The sequence below is a fragment of the Atheta coriaria genome, unplaced genomic scaffold (genome assembly GCF_025399875.1).
Source record: "Atheta coriaria isolate IRGN ID8LTWV9N9 unplaced genomic scaffold, Caltech_Dcor_3.1 hic_scaffold_7_pilon, whole genome shotgun sequence".
NCBI lineage: Eukaryota > Metazoa > Arthropoda > Insecta > Coleoptera > Staphylinidae > Dalotia > Dalotia coriaria.
Window position 1 is genome coordinate 3,102,417 of NW_027045449.1, and position 18,018 is coordinate 3,120,434.

The 18,018-nt window shown below is 39.8% G+C and overlaps 2 protein-coding genes across 3 annotated transcripts in view; both read left to right on the plus strand.

The window, feature by feature from the left end:
• trol (terribly reduced optic lobes) overlaps window positions 1-13,701 on the plus strand; it is an 87,670-nt gene extending 73,969 nt beyond the window's left edge. Inside the window, exons 27-54 of one of the 2 annotated variants that reach the window (XR_010549255.1) lie at window positions 8-1,296; window positions 1,355-1,509; window positions 1,567-1,771; window positions 1,920-3,148; window positions 3,208-3,490; window positions 3,549-3,794; window positions 3,856-4,054; window positions 4,117-4,259; window positions 4,320-4,494; window positions 4,558-4,587; window positions 4,673-4,821; window positions 4,882-5,735; window positions 5,942-6,172; window positions 6,223-6,425; window positions 6,554-6,574; window positions 6,989-7,117; window positions 7,189-7,380; window positions 7,668-7,928; window positions 8,033-8,290; window positions 8,350-8,409; window positions 8,890-9,320; window positions 9,380-10,163; window positions 10,223-10,531; window positions 10,691-11,518; window positions 11,573-11,788; window positions 11,845-11,992; window positions 12,085-12,643; window positions 12,713-13,701. Coding sequence is in view for 1 of the 2 variants with exons in the window: in XM_065308120.1 (XP_065164192.1) it covers window positions 8-1,296; window positions 1,355-1,509; window positions 1,567-1,771; window positions 1,920-3,148; window positions 3,208-3,490; window positions 3,549-3,794; window positions 3,856-4,054; window positions 4,117-4,259; window positions 4,320-4,494; window positions 4,558-4,587; window positions 4,673-4,821; window positions 4,882-5,735; window positions 5,942-6,172; window positions 6,223-6,425; window positions 6,554-6,574; window positions 6,989-7,117; window positions 7,189-7,380; window positions 7,668-7,928; window positions 8,033-8,290; window positions 8,350-8,409; window positions 8,890-9,320; window positions 9,380-10,163; window positions 10,223-10,531; window positions 10,691-11,518; window positions 11,573-11,788; window positions 11,845-11,992; window positions 12,713-12,737 (9,053 nt within the window). In the remaining variant the exon portion in view is untranslated. The remainder of the gene's footprint in view (window positions 1-7; window positions 1,297-1,354; window positions 1,510-1,566; window positions 1,772-1,919; window positions 3,149-3,207; window positions 3,491-3,548; window positions 3,795-3,855; window positions 4,055-4,116; window positions 4,260-4,319; window positions 4,495-4,557; window positions 4,588-4,672; window positions 4,822-4,881; window positions 5,736-5,941; window positions 6,173-6,222; window positions 6,426-6,553; window positions 6,575-6,988; window positions 7,118-7,188; window positions 7,381-7,667; window positions 7,929-8,032; window positions 8,291-8,349; window positions 8,410-8,889; window positions 9,321-9,379; window positions 10,164-10,222; window positions 10,532-10,690; window positions 11,519-11,572; window positions 11,789-11,844; window positions 11,993-12,084; window positions 12,644-12,712) is intronic. The other variant, XM_065308120.1, reaches the window with a different exon arrangement.
• Window positions 13,702-13,948: 247 nt separating this feature from the next.
• On the plus strand, window positions 13,949-16,063 carry LOC135795472 (uncharacterized). The gene is made up of 5 exons (XM_065307154.1): window positions 13,949-14,297; window positions 14,368-14,538; window positions 14,593-14,653; window positions 14,712-14,897; window positions 14,958-16,063. Exons 1-5 carry the CDS (start codon window positions 14,198-14,200, stop codon window positions 15,967-15,969), a joined length of 1,530 nt encoding a protein of 509 aa, XP_065163226.1. The 5' UTR covers window positions 13,949-14,197; the 3' UTR covers window positions 15,970-16,063.
• Window positions 16,064-18,018: the final 1,955 nt, after the last annotated feature.

Genomic DNA, 18,018 nt, shown 5'->3' on the forward strand with positions numbered 1-18,018 from the left:
TTTAAAGATCCACATGGATGCGAACCGAACGAATTCCGTTGCCCGAACAAACGCTGCATTCTCAAGACGTGGGTGTGCGACTCCGAAGACGACTGTGGCGATAATGGCGACGAAATGAATTGCGGTGTTCGGGAACCTGGCCAAGCTTGCAGTCCCGTGCAATATGCGTGCAAGTCTGGTAATCAATGCATACCGAAGAGTTTCCATTGTGATTTGCACAACGACTGCAATGACGGCAGTGACGAAATCGGTTGCATGCCCGTGAATATCATGCGTCCACCACCACCGATGATGCACTTGGAAATCGGTCAGACATTCCAGATTACTTGCACGGCTGTGGGTATTCCGGTGCCAGAGATTATCTGGCGCTTGAATTGGGGACATATTCCTGAAAAGTGTCGCACGACTAGCGTCAATGGCGTGGGTACATTGATTTGCGCGGATATTCAGGAATCTGATCAAGGCGCCTATTCCTGTGAGGGTATTAACATCAAGGGATCGGTTCTTGCGGTGCCGGATACTATCCTGGTGGTTAACCCACCGACCGGTGTTTGCACGAAGGGATTCTTCAACTCGGAAGCGCGCAGTCCCAGCGAATGCATTGCATGTTTCTGTTTCGGCGTGACCAGCGAATGTTCATCTGCTAACTTATTCACGTATCATCTACCGCCACCTTTCGATGCGCACAAGGCGCTTGGAGTTCGAATCGACCCACATTCTGGTGTGGTTGATGTCCGGGACGAGCCGATTTACAAAGGTGCTGAACCACGACTTACACCCGTACCCGGTTTGAATGGTGTTCACGCGCAGCTTCCACGCGGAGAATTGTTACAACCGAATGTTATTCCTTATTTTGCGCTGCCCGAAAATTACCACGGCAATCAATTGAAGAGTTATGGCGGGTATTTGAAGTATCAATTACTGTATGAAGGCAATGGTAGGCCTATCACCGCACCAAATGTTATTTTAATTGGTAATGGATACACCTTGTTGTACATTGGTGAACAATATCATGCGGGTACTCGTGCTGAAGTTATTGTTCGATTCTTCTTTGGCGAATGGGTAAAGCGATCTGAGTCTAGACCAGAAACATTGGCAACTCGCGAGGAAATCATGATGGCCCTGGCATCGGTTGAGAATATTCTAATCAAATTGCAATATATTGAAGGACATTTAGATACGAACATTAATAAAATTGAAATGGATTCTGCGGCAGTTAGGAATACAGATTTAGGTAAAGCAACGTTCGTGGAAGAGTGTGCTTGTCCGACTGGACATAGTGGTTTGTCTTGTGAGGTAAATTATTTAAGTAAAATAGGTTAATTCAAATTATTGCAATGAACTACTTGTTTAGACTTGTGATGCTGGATACTCTCGTCATCGCAACGGTCCATGGCTTGGACAGTGCTACAAAGAAGTGGAAACATGTCCATCCGGTTATTATGGTGATCCTTCAAGAGGAATCGCATGTCAAGTTTGTCCCTGCCCACTGACCGATCCACGCAACCAGTAAAATTGCCATAAAGTGTTATAGGGACAATGATTAATTACGTATGTCTGTCTTAGATTCGCTTCAACTTGTTCCCTGGACACTGACGGTCAAGTAACATGTAATTGTCCCCCGGAGTATATGGGACGACGATGCGAACATTGCGCTCATGGCTACACTGGAAATCCATTACTTGCCGGTGATTCCTGTAAACCAGCTACGAGTCGCTGCAGTGCTGAAGGGTCAACTGGAGTGGACGCGTATGGACAATGTCAATGCAAGGTACCTGAAGTAGTTTAATAATTTCTGGAACATTATACTAACATATTTATTAATCCCGTTTCAAAATGCTAACTTAAATGATCTTCTGTAAGTTATTGTTGACCAAAAATCATAAAACAGGGATAACATAGTGTGTTGTGTTATTTAGATCAACACAATGGGCCGAACTTGTAACAATTGCAAGAATAATACTTTCCACCTCGCCAGCGAGAATCAATTCGGATGCATCTCATGTTTCTGCATGGGGATCACCGAACAATGCATCAGTTCAAATTGGTACAGAGATAGCATTAACGCTGCGTTCACTCGATCCAAGCAAGAATTTAAACTTGTTGAATCAAACCACATCAACACGCATATTGAGGACGGAATTATCTTGGATACAAATGCGAGAGAAATTATATACAATAACTTCAGGCGTCCGGACGTTTACTACTGGTCGTTACCGTCAAGGTTCCTCGGTAATAAGATAACATCCTATGGTGGAAACTTGAGATACAGTTTGCGTTATGTACCAACTCCTGGTGGCCTTAGCTCAAAGAACAATGCGCCTGATGTTGAACTTATCAGTTCCAATCACATTACATTGACTTATTTTGCCCGAGAACAACCCCCGCCGAATACGGTGCAAACATTGACTGTGCCTCTACTGGAACAATACTGGCAGCGCTCTGATGGCCAAAAGATTGACCGCGAACACCTAATGATGGCTCTAGCTGATGTTGAAGCCATTTTGATTAAAGCAACTTATACAACGAGCACACGCGAAGCTGCGCTACAATCAGTGAGTTTGGATATTGCAGATGAACGGAATACCGGAAGAGAAAAAGCAATGTCAGTTGAACAATGTTATTGTCCAACTGGTTACAAGGGATTATCGTGTGAAGACTGCGAAGTTGGTTACACTCGTGCCATCGGTGGTATTTACCTAGGTACCTGTGAAGTTTGTCAATGCAATGGTTTATCGAACGAATGCGATCCGGAAACCGGCGAATGCTACAACTGCAGAGATTCCACAACCGGACCTAACTGTGACACGTGCCTTCCTGGTTACGAAGGAGATCCATCAAATAGAGTTCCATGCAGATTTATTGGCGGTGGTGGTCAAACTTCAGAAGCGTGCAGATGCAATCCCGATGGTTCTATTTCTAACGATTGCTTCGGTGGTGTGTGCCAGTGTAAAACTAACGTAGAAGGTCCTAACTGTGATCGATGCCGAGAGGGTACTTTTGGTTTGAACGGATCTGTCGCTGAGGGTTGTCAGTCCTGTTTCTGTTCGGGTGTTGTTTCTGACTGTAGAGAGAGCAACTTGTACATCACTCAAATACCGATTCAGATTCTCGATGACGACAGTCATGGTATTACATTAACTGATTCGTAAGTCTTTATTGCTAGTATGCTATTATGGCACCTATTTTATTCTCTGTTTTGATTAGGGCTCAAACTGAACGGATTTCTAATTCGTTTGAGTTGAACATTCAGTCCAACGAAATTGGTTTTACATTTAGACCAAGCATGAATCAGCGCTTGATGTGGTCATTGCCGAGGCAATTCACTGGCTCAAAAATTACATCTTACGGAGGAAAATTAGAGTTTATTCAAAGGTATACTCAACGACCGGATGCTTACTACATTAGGGACCAAGATGTCATCATTAATGGACATGGTATTAGTATCTTCTGGACCAATCCAAGACAATTACAACCTAATTTTGCCAATGTTAGTTGCCTTTCACATTGTAATTTACTAAAGTATCATTAACGTGATGTCTTTACAGAAAGTCTCGGTTACTTTGAGTCCCAGTGCAAACTGGCAAAGACTTGATCATCGATCTGCACCGAAACCAGCTTCCAGGGAGGACATTCTGAAAGTGTTAGCGAATGTGAACTCAATTCTTATTCGGGCGCGTTTATCATCTGACACTGCTAGTTCTTTCATTAGCGATGTTACATTAGATACAACTTTCGATCAGAACACAGGTCAACCAAAAGCTACAAATGTAGAAGTTTGCAGCTGTCCACGCGTAAGTTTCGTAGATTTTACGACATACAACAAATTAATAAGTATTTTTTGTGCTTGAATAGCATTATAGCGGAACATCTTGCGAATCTTGCGCTTTGGGTTACTACAGAGACTTCAACGACTTGGGATCGGGACCTTTGGGCTCATGCAACAAGTGTCCGTGCAACGACAACGATCGTTCCTGTCACTACGATTACGAATCAGCCAGCGTTGTCTGTGAATGCCGTGAAGGATTCAGCGGGCGACAATGCGAGCATTATAGTAATTTTAAATTTCGTTGATTGAAAACGTGTTTAACTCGAAAACTTTTAAATTATTTACAGTAACCTCTACTGAAAGGCCACCAATAGATCCGAATCCAAATATTCCTACGATTACAGTACAAATCAGTCAACCAAGTTTGATTATTCAGGAAGTGGGACAGTCTGTAACGTATACTTGCTCCGCTAGCTCCACTGTGAACAACGTACGTATTAATATTCGCGTCCATTTTACGATATGAGTTTGTATGATTTGGTAATTTTAGGATGTCAGGCTCAATTGGAGCCGGGCCCACGGAAATCTACCCAATCGAGCAATTGATGACAGGCGTGGTCGTTTGGTAATCACGAATCTTCAAGTGAGCGATTCCGGAACCTACATTTGCCAAGCCGACGATAATGTATCCATTGTTGAAGAGCGTGTTAACTTGGTTGTTGGTGGTAAGTTTTTATAATTTGAAATTATCTAATAACTAATACTAACAACTTATAACAAAAACTTAGCTTTTCCGAAGAGTTTAGTTAACGTTCCAGGTAAACCACGCAAAGACTAATAACAATAATAATATTTTACATACTTTTTTAACTGAATGTGTTTTGAACATTTATTTCTATTTAGGAAACTCTCCTACGTCTCCACAAGCAATGGTCTATCCACAATATTTGAACATCACGGAAGGGGAACCGATTGAAGTTCGTTGCCAAGCAACCGGCAATCCGGAGCCATCTTTGGAATGGATTAAACTTACCCGAGACATTCTTAGCCCGGTAAGAATTTGTTTGGATTAAAAGGTAAGCAGTTTCATTTAGACCTTCTTTTTGTTACAGCACACATTCCACAATGGAATCTTCCGCATCGATAGAGCAATGAAGTACGATGAAGGCGAGTATGAGTGTGTGGCCAAGAATAATTTAGGAACGCATTCAGCGAGAGCGAGGATTGTCGTGAAGAGCAGTCTGGAACCATCCATTCAACCGATTATTACCCCCAGCAGTTACTACGGCAGTGCTGGTGAATCCTTCACCCTACATTGTGAAGCAGGTGGTGCCGCCCGAGGTGGTATCACATGGTCAAAGGAACGCGGGCAGATTCCCTACAATCACCGAGATGAACACGGTTTGCTTATTGTCAATAATGCACAGCCAGAAGACTCTGGAATTTATATTTGCAATGGCGTCACGGAATTTGGAGCAGTGGGACGCGCATACGCCAATGTAACGATTGTACACAGAAGCAACTCATTTCCGCCGACCGTCTCCATTGCTCAAAGCAACGAACACGTGAATCAAGGAACTAATATTGAAGTAACTTGTGAGTTTACTGGATCACCCACGCCTACCGTCAAATGGACCAAGGTCAATGAACCAATGCCTGATTACGTGAATCCTTCGGATCCGGTCCTGCGGTTGAGAAATGTGCAGTTTGGCGATCGTGGACTTTATTCTTGTTTGGCACAAAACGGACTCGGTCTCGCTCAAGGCAGCGTCCTCATCGAGGTTGATCGCCGGGTGCCGCCGAGTGTTTCGATTTATCCGAATACGACTCAGGTGGTTACAGCCGGTGATAGGGTGATGGTGCAATGCAGAGTTACAGCAGGTGTTCCCATGCCGGATCTCAGCTGGAGACGAGTGGATAACAGACCTATATCTCACCAAGCTTCTGTTGCCCGCGGTGTGATAAGGTAATTAGGTTGTCCGTAGTGACATATAGTGTCAAAATTGATTAGTTTTAAAATGCTGCCGCCCTCAGTGAGAGTGGGCTTGGTTATTCTTCTTATCCTTGGTTTATATTTACTGCTTAAGGGATACTGTGTCTTGTCATATGCGTTTTCATTGATTATGATTTCTTGGATGTTGACGTACTTTTAAGTCTCATGTATGTTTTAAGCCTGATGGAAATTCGTTTGGAAGATGCAGGCGAATACGAATGTACGGCTGAGAACGATGCAGGGAGGGTGACATCAATTGCTTCAATTGTTGTACGTGAATTACCAACAGTTCGCATCAATCCATCTGAGTCAATGTTGAAAGTCCAGCGTGGCGAATATGTACGCTTGGAATGTACAGGCCACGGCTCGCCTCAACCGAGCGTTGAATGGGTAGCGCACACGCGTAGAGAGTAATTATCTATAATTTAATATTAAAGGGTGGTCTCAAATGTATCTAAAGGTCATTTTATAGTGGTTTGTCTGGTCTCAGCCCTGAAAGCCAACACAGAACCTTCACGAATCATGCGGTGAAAGAAATTACACAGGCAACCGAGGACGATGAAGGTACTTACATCTGTTCGGGTAGAAGCGACGCTGGAGTAAGTGAAGAGAGGATTGAGTTAATTGTCACCAATGATTTCCCATCACGAGGTGATATTACCGGTGAGATTTTAAAATAAAGTTTCATTTACTTCAAGCTTTAATAGAATCACAAGTAATATTGTACAGTTAATATAAACATTTTAATGGGTGGTTTTTCATGATTTCCTTACTAACCCCGGGGGGTTTAGGCAATCGTACGCAAAGCAAAGGTGAGTGGGAGATTGTACAGTATCATGGCACCCGCACATTATTTCCTGCTATTCACAGTTAAATTTTATAATTTCTAACACTATCAAGGAGTTATAACCAATTGGGGTGTCAGCACACATTCTAAGTTGTGTTTGAATTAAATGTGCAATCCCAATTGGTAATAAAGTCTTTATTTATATTGTAAACACATTGCACCTGCACTTGTACTCTCTTTATTGCTTTACGCTTAGAACGTAGCACATCACATGTGCGTCACTTGCAACAAATGTTGTTAATGACCGATGAAAGGCATTTATTGTCTGTCAGTGGTTGTTGATTAACAGGCATGCTAGTAGTTCGAGGTATACGCCGAAAACTGAATGTAATAGGGATGTAAGTAATGCAAGTTCTAAATGATGTTAATACATATATAGATGAAGATCCTGGCGGTACCGGCGAGTCGCGTTTGAAAAATAACGAGCCTCTGCGCCCCATTCAGAATAAAACGTTTATCGTGCCAGCCGGAAACCGAGCGGAGCTGCGGTGTAACATTGACAACAACGGTAAATAGAATCAACGAGCAAGTTGCGGCTATAAATCCAAATGGCTTATTTGCGGACATGTCCCCTTTTAGAAGGCGAACCGATTCACACCACCTGGATCCGAATTGGCGGTAAACCCTTACCCACAAACTTTTATGTTCAAAATGGCACTTTGATCTTGGACAATACGCATCCCACCGACGCTGGCGAGTACAACTGCTTGGGACGATCGACCATCACGAACAAGACTATTTTCAGGGTAGTCGCGAACTTGAAAGTCTTAAGTAAGTACACACGTTCACACTTGATATTCCAATAGATGTAGTTTGCAAGGCTTTGACTATTTTGTGCAGCATCTGATTTTGTCAATGTATTGAAACGAATTTCTTTCTTTGTTTACTCTCGCATTATTAGCCGAAGAAGAATTGTGCGCTTTGAGAGGTACGATGCGCAAGCAAAACACGGATTTTCAACTCATTTCAATCATGACTCATCCCAATCATAAATCGCTATTTTTGTGTATGATTTTGGAAAACAATGTGTGAAATCATTTGCGTTTCATTTATTACAGCGATACCCCGAATCAGATTACAACCACCGAGGCAAATTGTTCGTCCTGGAGCGGACGCTACCATCGAATGTAGCGCAACAGGCGATCAACCCATCAATATTACCTGGACGGGACATAATCGAGCATTGTCTAATAATGTTTATGCTAGGGATGGTCTTTTGCATTTCCGAGGTATTCAACTATCCGATGCGGGCACATACAGATGCAGGGCTGTAAACAGTATTGGAGAAGCTGATGCTGTTGCGGAGGTTGTTGTCCAAGGTACATTACAACAACATCTATGTTATTCCGCTGGACCTTCTTCCGGCCTATGACACACAATATTCTAGAAACCATTTACTAATTATTCTATTAAATATTTATAGACGATAACTCTCAACCACCAAATACGAACAAACATCAAAATGCTCAAGTTGGGGACACAGTAACACTGACCTGCAACGCCGGAAATTCACGGGTGTATTGGTCAAAACACAACGCTCAATTACCAGCCCATCATAGCCAGAGCGGAACGTACGGTGAAGAACTTAGAATTTACAATGTCTCCTCCGCAGATAGCGGTGAATATTACTGTGAATCAACGGCGCCAGGATCACCGAGGCAATTTGTCTCCCTGCACGTCGGTACGTGTCGATTAAAATTTTTGTGGTTGAGTTACTAAAAAACCGTTATTTATTACTAGCATGTGCACCATTTTGTTCATGTAATTGTCCCTGTATTTTATGCATGGACAACTTCAGGGGTCTGTTTTTTTAAATTTTATATTTGCTTTTGTTCTGTTTTGGGCTCACGGTCTATGTGTATGGGACGTAGTTTGACTAAGAATAATGATCTGTAAACCATACGAAAAGCTTTCAAATAGCGTTTGATTTATACACGACAAGTGCAATAATAATAATTCTTACAGAAATTCATTCTAGATTCAATTCAAGAAGGGAGCAAAATTTCATTTCATTCTTTGCGATATTAGGTTAGCATTTTAGCGTGCAAAGTAATTGACTGGTTGTTTGCATTTAACTAACAATGATTATTCATGATATAAAACACATATCACAGTCCAATATCATAATTAATAGTACATATTCATGATTTCTGAAAGAAACATTATTATAGCACTTGGCATTTTTTATTAATAACAGAAACACTGACTTTTGTTGGTTTATGACCATTATTTTGTTCACACTCAGAAATTTTCATTGAAATTAATTAATGATTTTCCCAGTGCGGAAAGAAGCGCAGAAGCCATCAAAACCGGAACTGGACATTCACGCATCAACACCAACGCCACGGTCGGGTGATAATGTGGAGATCTACTGTAGATCCAATGAACCTGGCGTCATTGTAATCTGGACCAAATTGAACGGACGCAAAGCGGACAACGTTAAAATTAATGGCGGACAACTGACATTCCATTCCATCAGACCTGAAAACAACGGCGTATACAGGTGTGAAGCGAGAGGATACGAAGGATTCTACCATAAAGATCACTTTATTGATGTGAGTGATGATATGAACAACGATAATGTGAATACAAAAACGGCAATGGCGGGTTCAACGGTTGTACTGGCTTGTGAAACCCAATTAGATGCACCCGTAACTTTCACGTGGACCAAAGATAAAGGCCTGTTACCTAAAGGAATTGACATACACAGCGTAAGAAATTATTACTTAATCTTGGTTGTTTTGTATTAATTATTGGTTGCTATTTTCAGCACTCAATACAATTGAAAAATGTTGGTGTTAATGATGCCGGTACTTACATTTGCACATCATCAAATCCTCATAAAACTCTACAAGCAAAGAATATTTTGATTATTGAGGGCGTGGTTCCCTATTTCACACAAGCACCAACCAGCTACATTGAATTGGTACCACTTCCCGATTCGTATCTTCAGTTCACCTTGGAGATTTCATTCAAGCCGGAGAATCATGATGGTTTGATCCTGTACAATGGTCATAAACGTAATGCATCCGACGGTGACTTTATTTCCCTCGCACTGCGCAACGGTATTCCCGAATTCAAATACAATATGGGTCAAAACTCCTCCGCTGTTGTCAATAGTGAGCGACCATTGACGATGCACGAATGGCACACTATCAAGATCATTCGTATGAGGAGAAAGGTAACCATGTACGTTGATGGCGAGGGACCATTTACTGCTTTAGCCAGTAGTAAATATTCATCTTTGTCACTCTCCGAACCCCTGTACTTGGGTGGTGTACCAAGCTTTGATCAAATTTCGCCATTGGTGGGCAGCAACAAGGGAATGGTGGGTTGTATCGCTGCATTCAAAATAGGCCATGCCATCGTTGATATCTCTAGAGAAGCGATTGGCAAGAAAGGTATCACAAACTGCGAAACATGCTCGGAAAATCCTTGCGAAAATCACGGAATGTGCCAAGGAGCATTAACCAAAGAAGGATTTACTTGTATCTGTCCGACAGGCATTAGCGGCCCTACCTGTAACAAAATCGGAGCAGAATCTTGCAATGCCCGTAAGTTATCAATATTTATTGTTTAAAATAGTTTTGTTTCATTTAAATAAATGTTGCAGACACTTGTGGAGTCGGTTCATGCGTCGAAACTGATGATAGCTATCAATGTAAATGTCCGATAGGTCGTGTTGGTAGGCATTGTGAACGCACAGTCGAAATCATTGAGCCAGCGTTTTCAAAGAATGCTTACATTGCGTATCCTACACCAAATCAAGTTAGGCGTCTTAAAATCTCAATGAAAATAAAGCCTAGAGATACGAGTGATGGTTTGATTGCCTATTGCGGTGAGACGGAAGAGGGAGATGGCGATTTTGTGAGTTTAGCAGTGAAAGACAGGCACTTACAATTCAGATTTGATGTTGGCAATGGTAAGTACATGAGAAATGTTACTCTTAAAATATAACCACATTTACTAACAATTTATTATTAATATTGAAGCAGCTGATGATAGCTATAATGGTAAAGATTTTAACATGATAAGACTATTTCTTCTATTTTCTTATATATAATTTATGATATATTTTCAGGCCCAGTGATCATCAAGAGTGAAAATGAACTGGTACCTAATAAATGGGTCATCATAACAGCAAGCCGATCAGTTAATGAAGGACGATTGATTGTTAATGGAGACAATGTCGTCATTGGCAAATCAAGTGGTATTCACAGAGCACTGCAACTTCGTACACCTTTCTTCATCGGCGGTTACGATACGGAGAAAATCAAACTGAATCATGGCATTGGTGTTGACGAAGGTTTCAATGGCTGTATTTCTGAAGTTAGTGTGTCTAGCTTGGATATTCATCCAATCCATTCGGCCCAAGACGCTTCGAACGTTCAGGATTGCAGTTCGGTAGATGACGGATTTGATCATGACTCAGATAACGACGTGAGCGCATTCGGGGACGTGCAGAGATACGACACAAGAAAAACTGGCTGTTCCAGCATCCCATGCCGAAATAACGGGCAGTGTTATCCACTTTCACCTGTCGAATATAAATGTTCTTGTGTTAATGGATTCAGCGGCGATAACTGCGAAATTCCACCAAATCAGTGCGATCATTTGAGGCCCTGTCAAAACCATGGTACGTGCGAGGGCACATCAAGCCAATATGTCTGTCACTGTCCAATGGGCTACACAGGAATTAATTGTGAACATCCGGCAACAATCAGAAATGATGCCAATTTCAATGGAAACGGATATATTGAATTTAGTAAGGACAGGCTAGATCATTCGAATGACGAAAAAGAGGAGGTGATTGCGTTGGAATTATCGACGAACTCCAGCAATGGTCTGATTTTCTGGCAGGGTCAGAGACAGTATGATACTTCTGGAGAGGATTACATCGCCTTAGCACGTAAGGCCCCATAATTGCTTATTTTTTCAATCTCTTAATGTGTAATTCTTCTAGTCGTGAATGGATATTTGGAGTTCAGTTATGATTTGGGCAATGGGCCAGCAATCATCCGCAATGAGAAAGTACGTATTGATGATGGTACTCGTCACAGAGTCATTCTAAAGCGCAGTGGACGCGAAGGTTCCATCGAAGTGGATAGTGACTATGTAGAACATGGCGAAGCCCCAGGCATTACCAATCAATTGAATTGCAGTGGGAATATTTACTTAGGTACCATTAGTCTACTCTTTTTTGTATGCGTGATTACTGTAATCAATATTTTTTAGGCGGAACTCCCAACAATAGGGAAATGACAAGAGACCGCTTTACCGAAAACTTCAAAGGATGCATCCACGGCTTTGAATTGCAGGACTCCTACCTGCTGGATATGGGCAGCACTGCTATATCTGGCGTCAACGTGAAAGCTTGCTACCGGTGAGTACTCTGAGACAATAGCACGCATACTAACAGTAATTGTTTCTTCTTCATCGTTTGTTTTGATGCTTACTATTAACGGATAGACACAGTTGGATTCCGTCCTCGTTAATATTCACAGATTCCGATCAATTCGATGAAATCATTCCGCCACCTCCCGTGAACATAATCCATCCGAAACCTTCCTCGTCCGGCACCGCAACGCGCACCCATCTACTCGATTGTGCGTGTTGCTCTTTCCTTGGTTTGCTCACGTTGCTCTTGCTTTGACTAAAAATCTAAGCGCAGGTGTGGTGCGAACTTGATTGTTGATTGTCCATTTAATGTTATCCAGTTATGTATATATATAACATACAACTAATGCCAATTTGCCAATTAATGTATTGCTGCAAAACCATCTATCAAAAAGCAATTTAGCCAGTAGTCCTAATCGTAATGAATGAGCAATGAGAGTGAAGTGAGCGATGATGCATATCTTGTAAATATAATTGCAATGTTGAAGCTGTGTGTACTCATTGTAAATAGTCTAATGTAACACGTATACTAATTAATTTGTTAAGGGAATTATTAGACTGATATTGCTTATATTATTATAAATAACGACTCTTAATACTAACGCAAGTTTAACGCAATGCTCGGATTTAATAAGACGTAAGTGTGAGTGTGTCTGCATTGTAGATTATGAGAATACTAAATAGTTGTGTGTTTTGTTTGTTTTAGGGAGGATTCCTATAATAGAATATAAGGAGATAATGAAAACAATGAAACCGCGTAGCTCATATTAATATTTTTGTGTGTTCTTATTTGTGTTCAGACCGAGACGAAAATAATTTGTAACGAAATGTTATCTGCATGTTCATTAGTTATCTTATCTTGATGTTAACTAATATTTTAATACTTAACTCCCAAATTGGTACATGAAAGAATACTGTTACCATCAAACATACACAGTTACACATCTTTACAACTGCCATGGATTTTTTTAATACGCTATACCATAATGTGTTTTCTTATTATAATTTGATGATTAATTGTGCCATTTCATAATAAATAATTGTTATAACAGCGCGTTAAGACCAAGTCAGTCCGCCATTATCTTACAGCCATATGTAATGTAGAAACGCTCCTACTTTGTAAAATCTTTAATGCATTATAATCATGTGATCGCGGAATGGTAACACAAACGTATCAACAATGGTGATTAACAAATTATATATAAATATATAAATATATACATATTTAAATACATAAACGAAATGAAATACTAGTTTAAGGTACATATAAATAATGAGAATTTTATTACCTTTGAACTTTATATTACGCTTTGCAATCAGTTTCTGTTATTATTATGTTAAAGACATGCATCTGTTCTTTGCAACGAAACTTTTGTTTATACATGGAGGCGAATCTAGAAACGAACGTAACTCAATTGCATTATTATAGATCTTGCAGTAAAATGTATGTTGAGGGCTTTGTGTAGTTTACTAATTTCTGTACTTCGTAGGTGAATGAAGTGACAATGCCTTCATACCGCAATTTGTTGTTGTAATTAACTGAATATGGTCAAGTGCATTTTAATAACATGAAGACAATAATTATGATTATTAAATAAATGTACAAAACGAACGATATACGTTACAGAATCACATTCATCCAGAAATAACACAAATGCTTACGAAATAAAGTTTAATTTGAATGCTACAAGAAAACGACATTTTGTTTTATTTTTAAATTAACGTGTAGCATACTATTTGCATTTAATTCTTGTTTACTTCCAGCAGTGAGATTGAATTGAATTGATAATGTGTCCTTGTCAGTTTTATACTCGTAACTATAGTTTGAGGCAAGATGGCGCCTACATGCACAAAATTGCAATATATTCGCAGCGCGGTTTTTACGGCACATTTTGCGTTTGCATCGGTAAAGTTGTTTGTTGGTGTTAGTGAGTACACTTCGCGATAAACGATAGCCGTGTCCGATTGAGTACAAAACATAAACATTGCGTTCACACAATAATTTACCTGCGCATCTCTATGTAAATACATGGTTGTAGTATTCGCATGGAATATTTCTTTTATACGATAAAAATTCAAGTTTTTTTTATATGCCTCGTTTTGTTTTGTGAAGAGCCAACTATGAATGTAGTTAGATGAGAATTGTTGCATGCGGTAGAAATGCGGTATAAAACTAATAACCGCATTTGAAATGGATGGTTATTTGTCAAACGTTTGCAGATATGATAATTGCGGAAAGACGTTTGATAATATTCATAATTTAATATTGCACATTGAGGCAGTTCATATAGGTTTGAAGAAATTGCAATAAATAAACCTTTTGGTGGTTTTGATCACTGGTATCACATTGTTTATTTATAGATTTTGATGCAGATCAAGATGAAATCAAGAACTACTTGGAATCTGACGACGACGAGTTTCCTACCAAAGGCATCCCCATGAGTTTAATTTTACAATATGGCAAGGATGAGGACATAGCTGAAGTCAGAAAAAAGGAGGAGCAATGTTTGAAGAACAATGAGTTCAAAAATGGTAAGCAAGTAACTATTAAACAATTTATGAAACAAAAAGTCTTTAAATTCTTAGATGATGTTTCTCTTTTGGTCCACGACACAACAACGGATCGCCCGTTAAAGAGGCCGATAAGGTATGTAGAATTATCATTTATTTTACGGAAAACTGTAATTAAACATACTTACACACAGTAAAGCATACTGGTATGGTCCTGATATGAGCCCGCCAGAACCGATTCAGGATTGCGATACAAAGAGTGTGATGAATGCGGTAAAGATTAAAAAATACGCTTGTCCCGTGCGGGGTTGCACTAAAAGCTACAAAAATCCTAATGGGATGAAGTATCACGTGATGAATTCCCACGATCTGAACGGCAAGTACGTTGCTAGCCCACATTTTTAAACAATACAGCTGATTATATATTTGTGTCTTTATAGTTTTATCAAACCAGTTAAAGAAAAAAAGGAGTACAAGTGTAGCTACTGTAGCAAAGAGTACAAGACATTTCGGGGACTACAGACTCATATTCAAGCACATCAACAACCCTCGCCACAACCTCAATCCGAGATACAACCTTCTTTGATCATGCAGCATCACGGAGTACCATATTATCCGAATGTAGAACCGTCACACTTATATGATCAAGATCATATGAGGCAACAAGCAAATATTTCCCATGGACTTCCTAATGTGACATCTGCAAAGTTCAAAAGAGATTATTTCCTTCACAAACGCTATTTAAAGAATAATGATGGAATAGATTACCCAGGCGAACATTTCCAATCATCAATGCCATCAAGTTATAATTCTACTTCAACTGCTGCTAATGAATATTTCAAATCAAGGCATTTTGATCCAGTTGTCATGCGTAGGAATCCATACTTGAGTATTGAAGGACCAGTTGCTTCACAACGCATGATGCTACAGCATCAGTTGACTAGTCCAGGGGCTTCAAATGTGCTCCACAAACAGACGTGTGACGGTCCTCCCGCCGCTCAAGGATCTTCCACATGTGAGGAATACTATCCAATTTCAAATCATGCAGACGCAGGTTCAAATGTTGGTCCACGTAGAGCAGTACCTAAATGGGTTTATGATAAGTCTGATTATTATGGTGGATCTAAACAAAATTGTGAAGATATTGCCAGTCACCAGGATAACTACGTCGAATATAATCCAATGAACATGCATATAGCTCAGTTAAAGAATCAAATGATTCAACAACACATTTACGAAAGGCAGGGAATGCCACGAGTTGCAAATCATACTGAGGATAATGATTGTATTCATGAACGATTGAATATAAGGAGGAATCTTAGTCAGCATCTTCAAAATGTTCCGAATTATCATCAGTTGGATACTATTAAAAGGAAAAGAATTGATTTCGAAGAAACAGCAGAAGCGCAGTACAAGCAAAAAGAGCCGCGGACTGGTGATATTTATGATTAACACATAAATAGTCGTTTAATTAAGAATTTATTTATTTTTGTTAAATTTTTGAGAGAATACGCTTATGTTTTTATGAATATAAAAATGAAACGCAGGTTGATCATTTTCTGTGTGCTTGACTATCTGCAACCTGCGGCTACCTGTAACATCCGCCGGGAAAAAGGGTGGGGTATTTGACATGTTTGAACCTGTCGAATGCCTACTACCCATTCTCAGTGTATTCTCAGTGTTTGTCTCGCGTTCTTGGAGTGCGGCTGTCTTTTTTCGGTTTAAATTCTGTAATTACTATGTGTTTAATCAATCATAACTCTGCAATATTATGTGATTATATCTACATATTTAATCGTGTTCAATCGGGGATTAATTATTGGTTTATTAGTGTTTGTTTATAACATTTTTTATCGTGTTGATGTGCGAATGGTTTTGTTGTAACATGAGTGTTATTGTGTTTTGCTAACGAGAATGACGAGAATTAATTTTTCCGTTGCGTAATGTGCCGTCGGGTATCTTCCGATTCAAATGGACATATTCTTACACTACGTTCTCGTCACCACATGTTCATGAGCGAACAAATTAACTAGTAAGTTACATTTTAAGTATTGTTGTTCCATGCAGTGAATCTGACTTCATTCGTACCCACTAGTATTGTTATCGCCGGTTTATCCTTGCACATTGGTCACATTCTAGCAAACGTAAACAACGGTTTTCTGGATCGAGTCCGTTCCGTCGGGTGATGCACTTACACATACTAGCGCATACAAACTTTGGCACATTTATTTTTACTTTCCTATTTCGTATCAACTAATATTTACATCCAAACAATTTGATTATTATTATTTCGAAAAACATTGCTAATTTATATACCAAAATAAAAAATAATTATTACCGGTAGAAATGACTCGTGTTCAGGGCACCATATAAAGTAAGCGGTAGAAGTGCCTCGTTTTAGGGAACCGTATAAAGGTAGCGGTAGAAGTGACTCGGTTCAGGGCACTGTATATAGGTAGCGGTAGATGTGATTCGGTTCAGGGCATCGTACGAAGGTAGCGGTAGAAGTGACTCGTGTTCAGGGCACCGTATAAAGGAAGTGGTAGAAGTGACTCGGTTCAGGGCACCGTATATAGGTAGCGGTAGAAGTGACTCGGTTCAGGGCATCGTACGAGGGTAGCGGTAGAAATGACTCGTGTTCAGGGCACCGTATAAAGGTAGCGCTAGAAGTAACTCGGTTCAGGACCTCGTACGAGGGTAGCGGTAGAAGTGACTCATGTTCAGAGCACCGTAGGGGGTGACGGTAGAAGTGACTCGTATTCGGGATACCGTACAAGGGTTGCGTTAGCAGTGAGTCGTATTCATAAAATATAAATTATTTTTGGACCCTTTGGCCCAGAAAATTGAATTATTTTATATTTTTACCTGATAAAGAATTAAGCTTTCATAATCTTCAATTAGTTTGGCGCTAGCGCTATTAATTAAAACGATATTCGTTACCAAAAATACTCAAGAAACATGACGCAGCACCCCATCCCCCTTTGCCAATATTTGTTATTAATTATGCTTTCATCTTTTTGAATTTCCATTTAAGTAGCTAATTTTATATCTTTTATAGTAGTTGACGTAGATTAACAATCATCAATCCGTTCTTTCCTATCTCTTTTAGTTTATGAGATATTGACAATTGAAGAAAAGAAGCTGGGAAAAAGAGGCCGTACCTCCTCATGCATTTTTTTATCATGAATCTTTTTCACCTGTTATTTTTCGGATTTTAATACTTTATCTTACAGTGAATATTTAAATTAGGCGCGATGTTGCGAACACCAATTTACGGAGACAATAAATTATTTTAGTTGTAATGGTAAATTAAATTCCCTAAGCCAATAAATTCTTTTCTTATGTCGAAAAATATTGAAAATAAAAGTAGATTTCGTGTATGTCGGTTATTTCAACATTGTGAAATTTTAGTTTTGTCTTCTTCACAACTACGTGCTTATCAGTACGTTTGTGTATAAACATCTTTTTTTGTTCGACTGACGCGTGATATCGCTGCATACC

What these genes read in the sequence shown, in the direction of transcription:
- LOC135795472 (XM_065307154.1), top strand. Translation starts at nt 14,198, where the DNA reads ATGGATGGTTATTTGTCAAACGTTTGCAGATATGATAATTGCGGAAAG. An exon ending in CATTGAGGCAGTTCATATAG is followed by an intron (nt 14,298 to 14,367) that starts GTTTGAAGAAAT and finishes GTTTATTTATAG; the next exon opens with ATTTTGATGCAGATCAAGAT. An exon ending in TCCCACGATCTGAACGGCAA is followed by an intron (nt 14,898 to 14,957) that starts GTACGTTGCTAG and finishes GTGTCTTTATAG; the next exon opens with TTTTATCAAACCAGTTAAAG.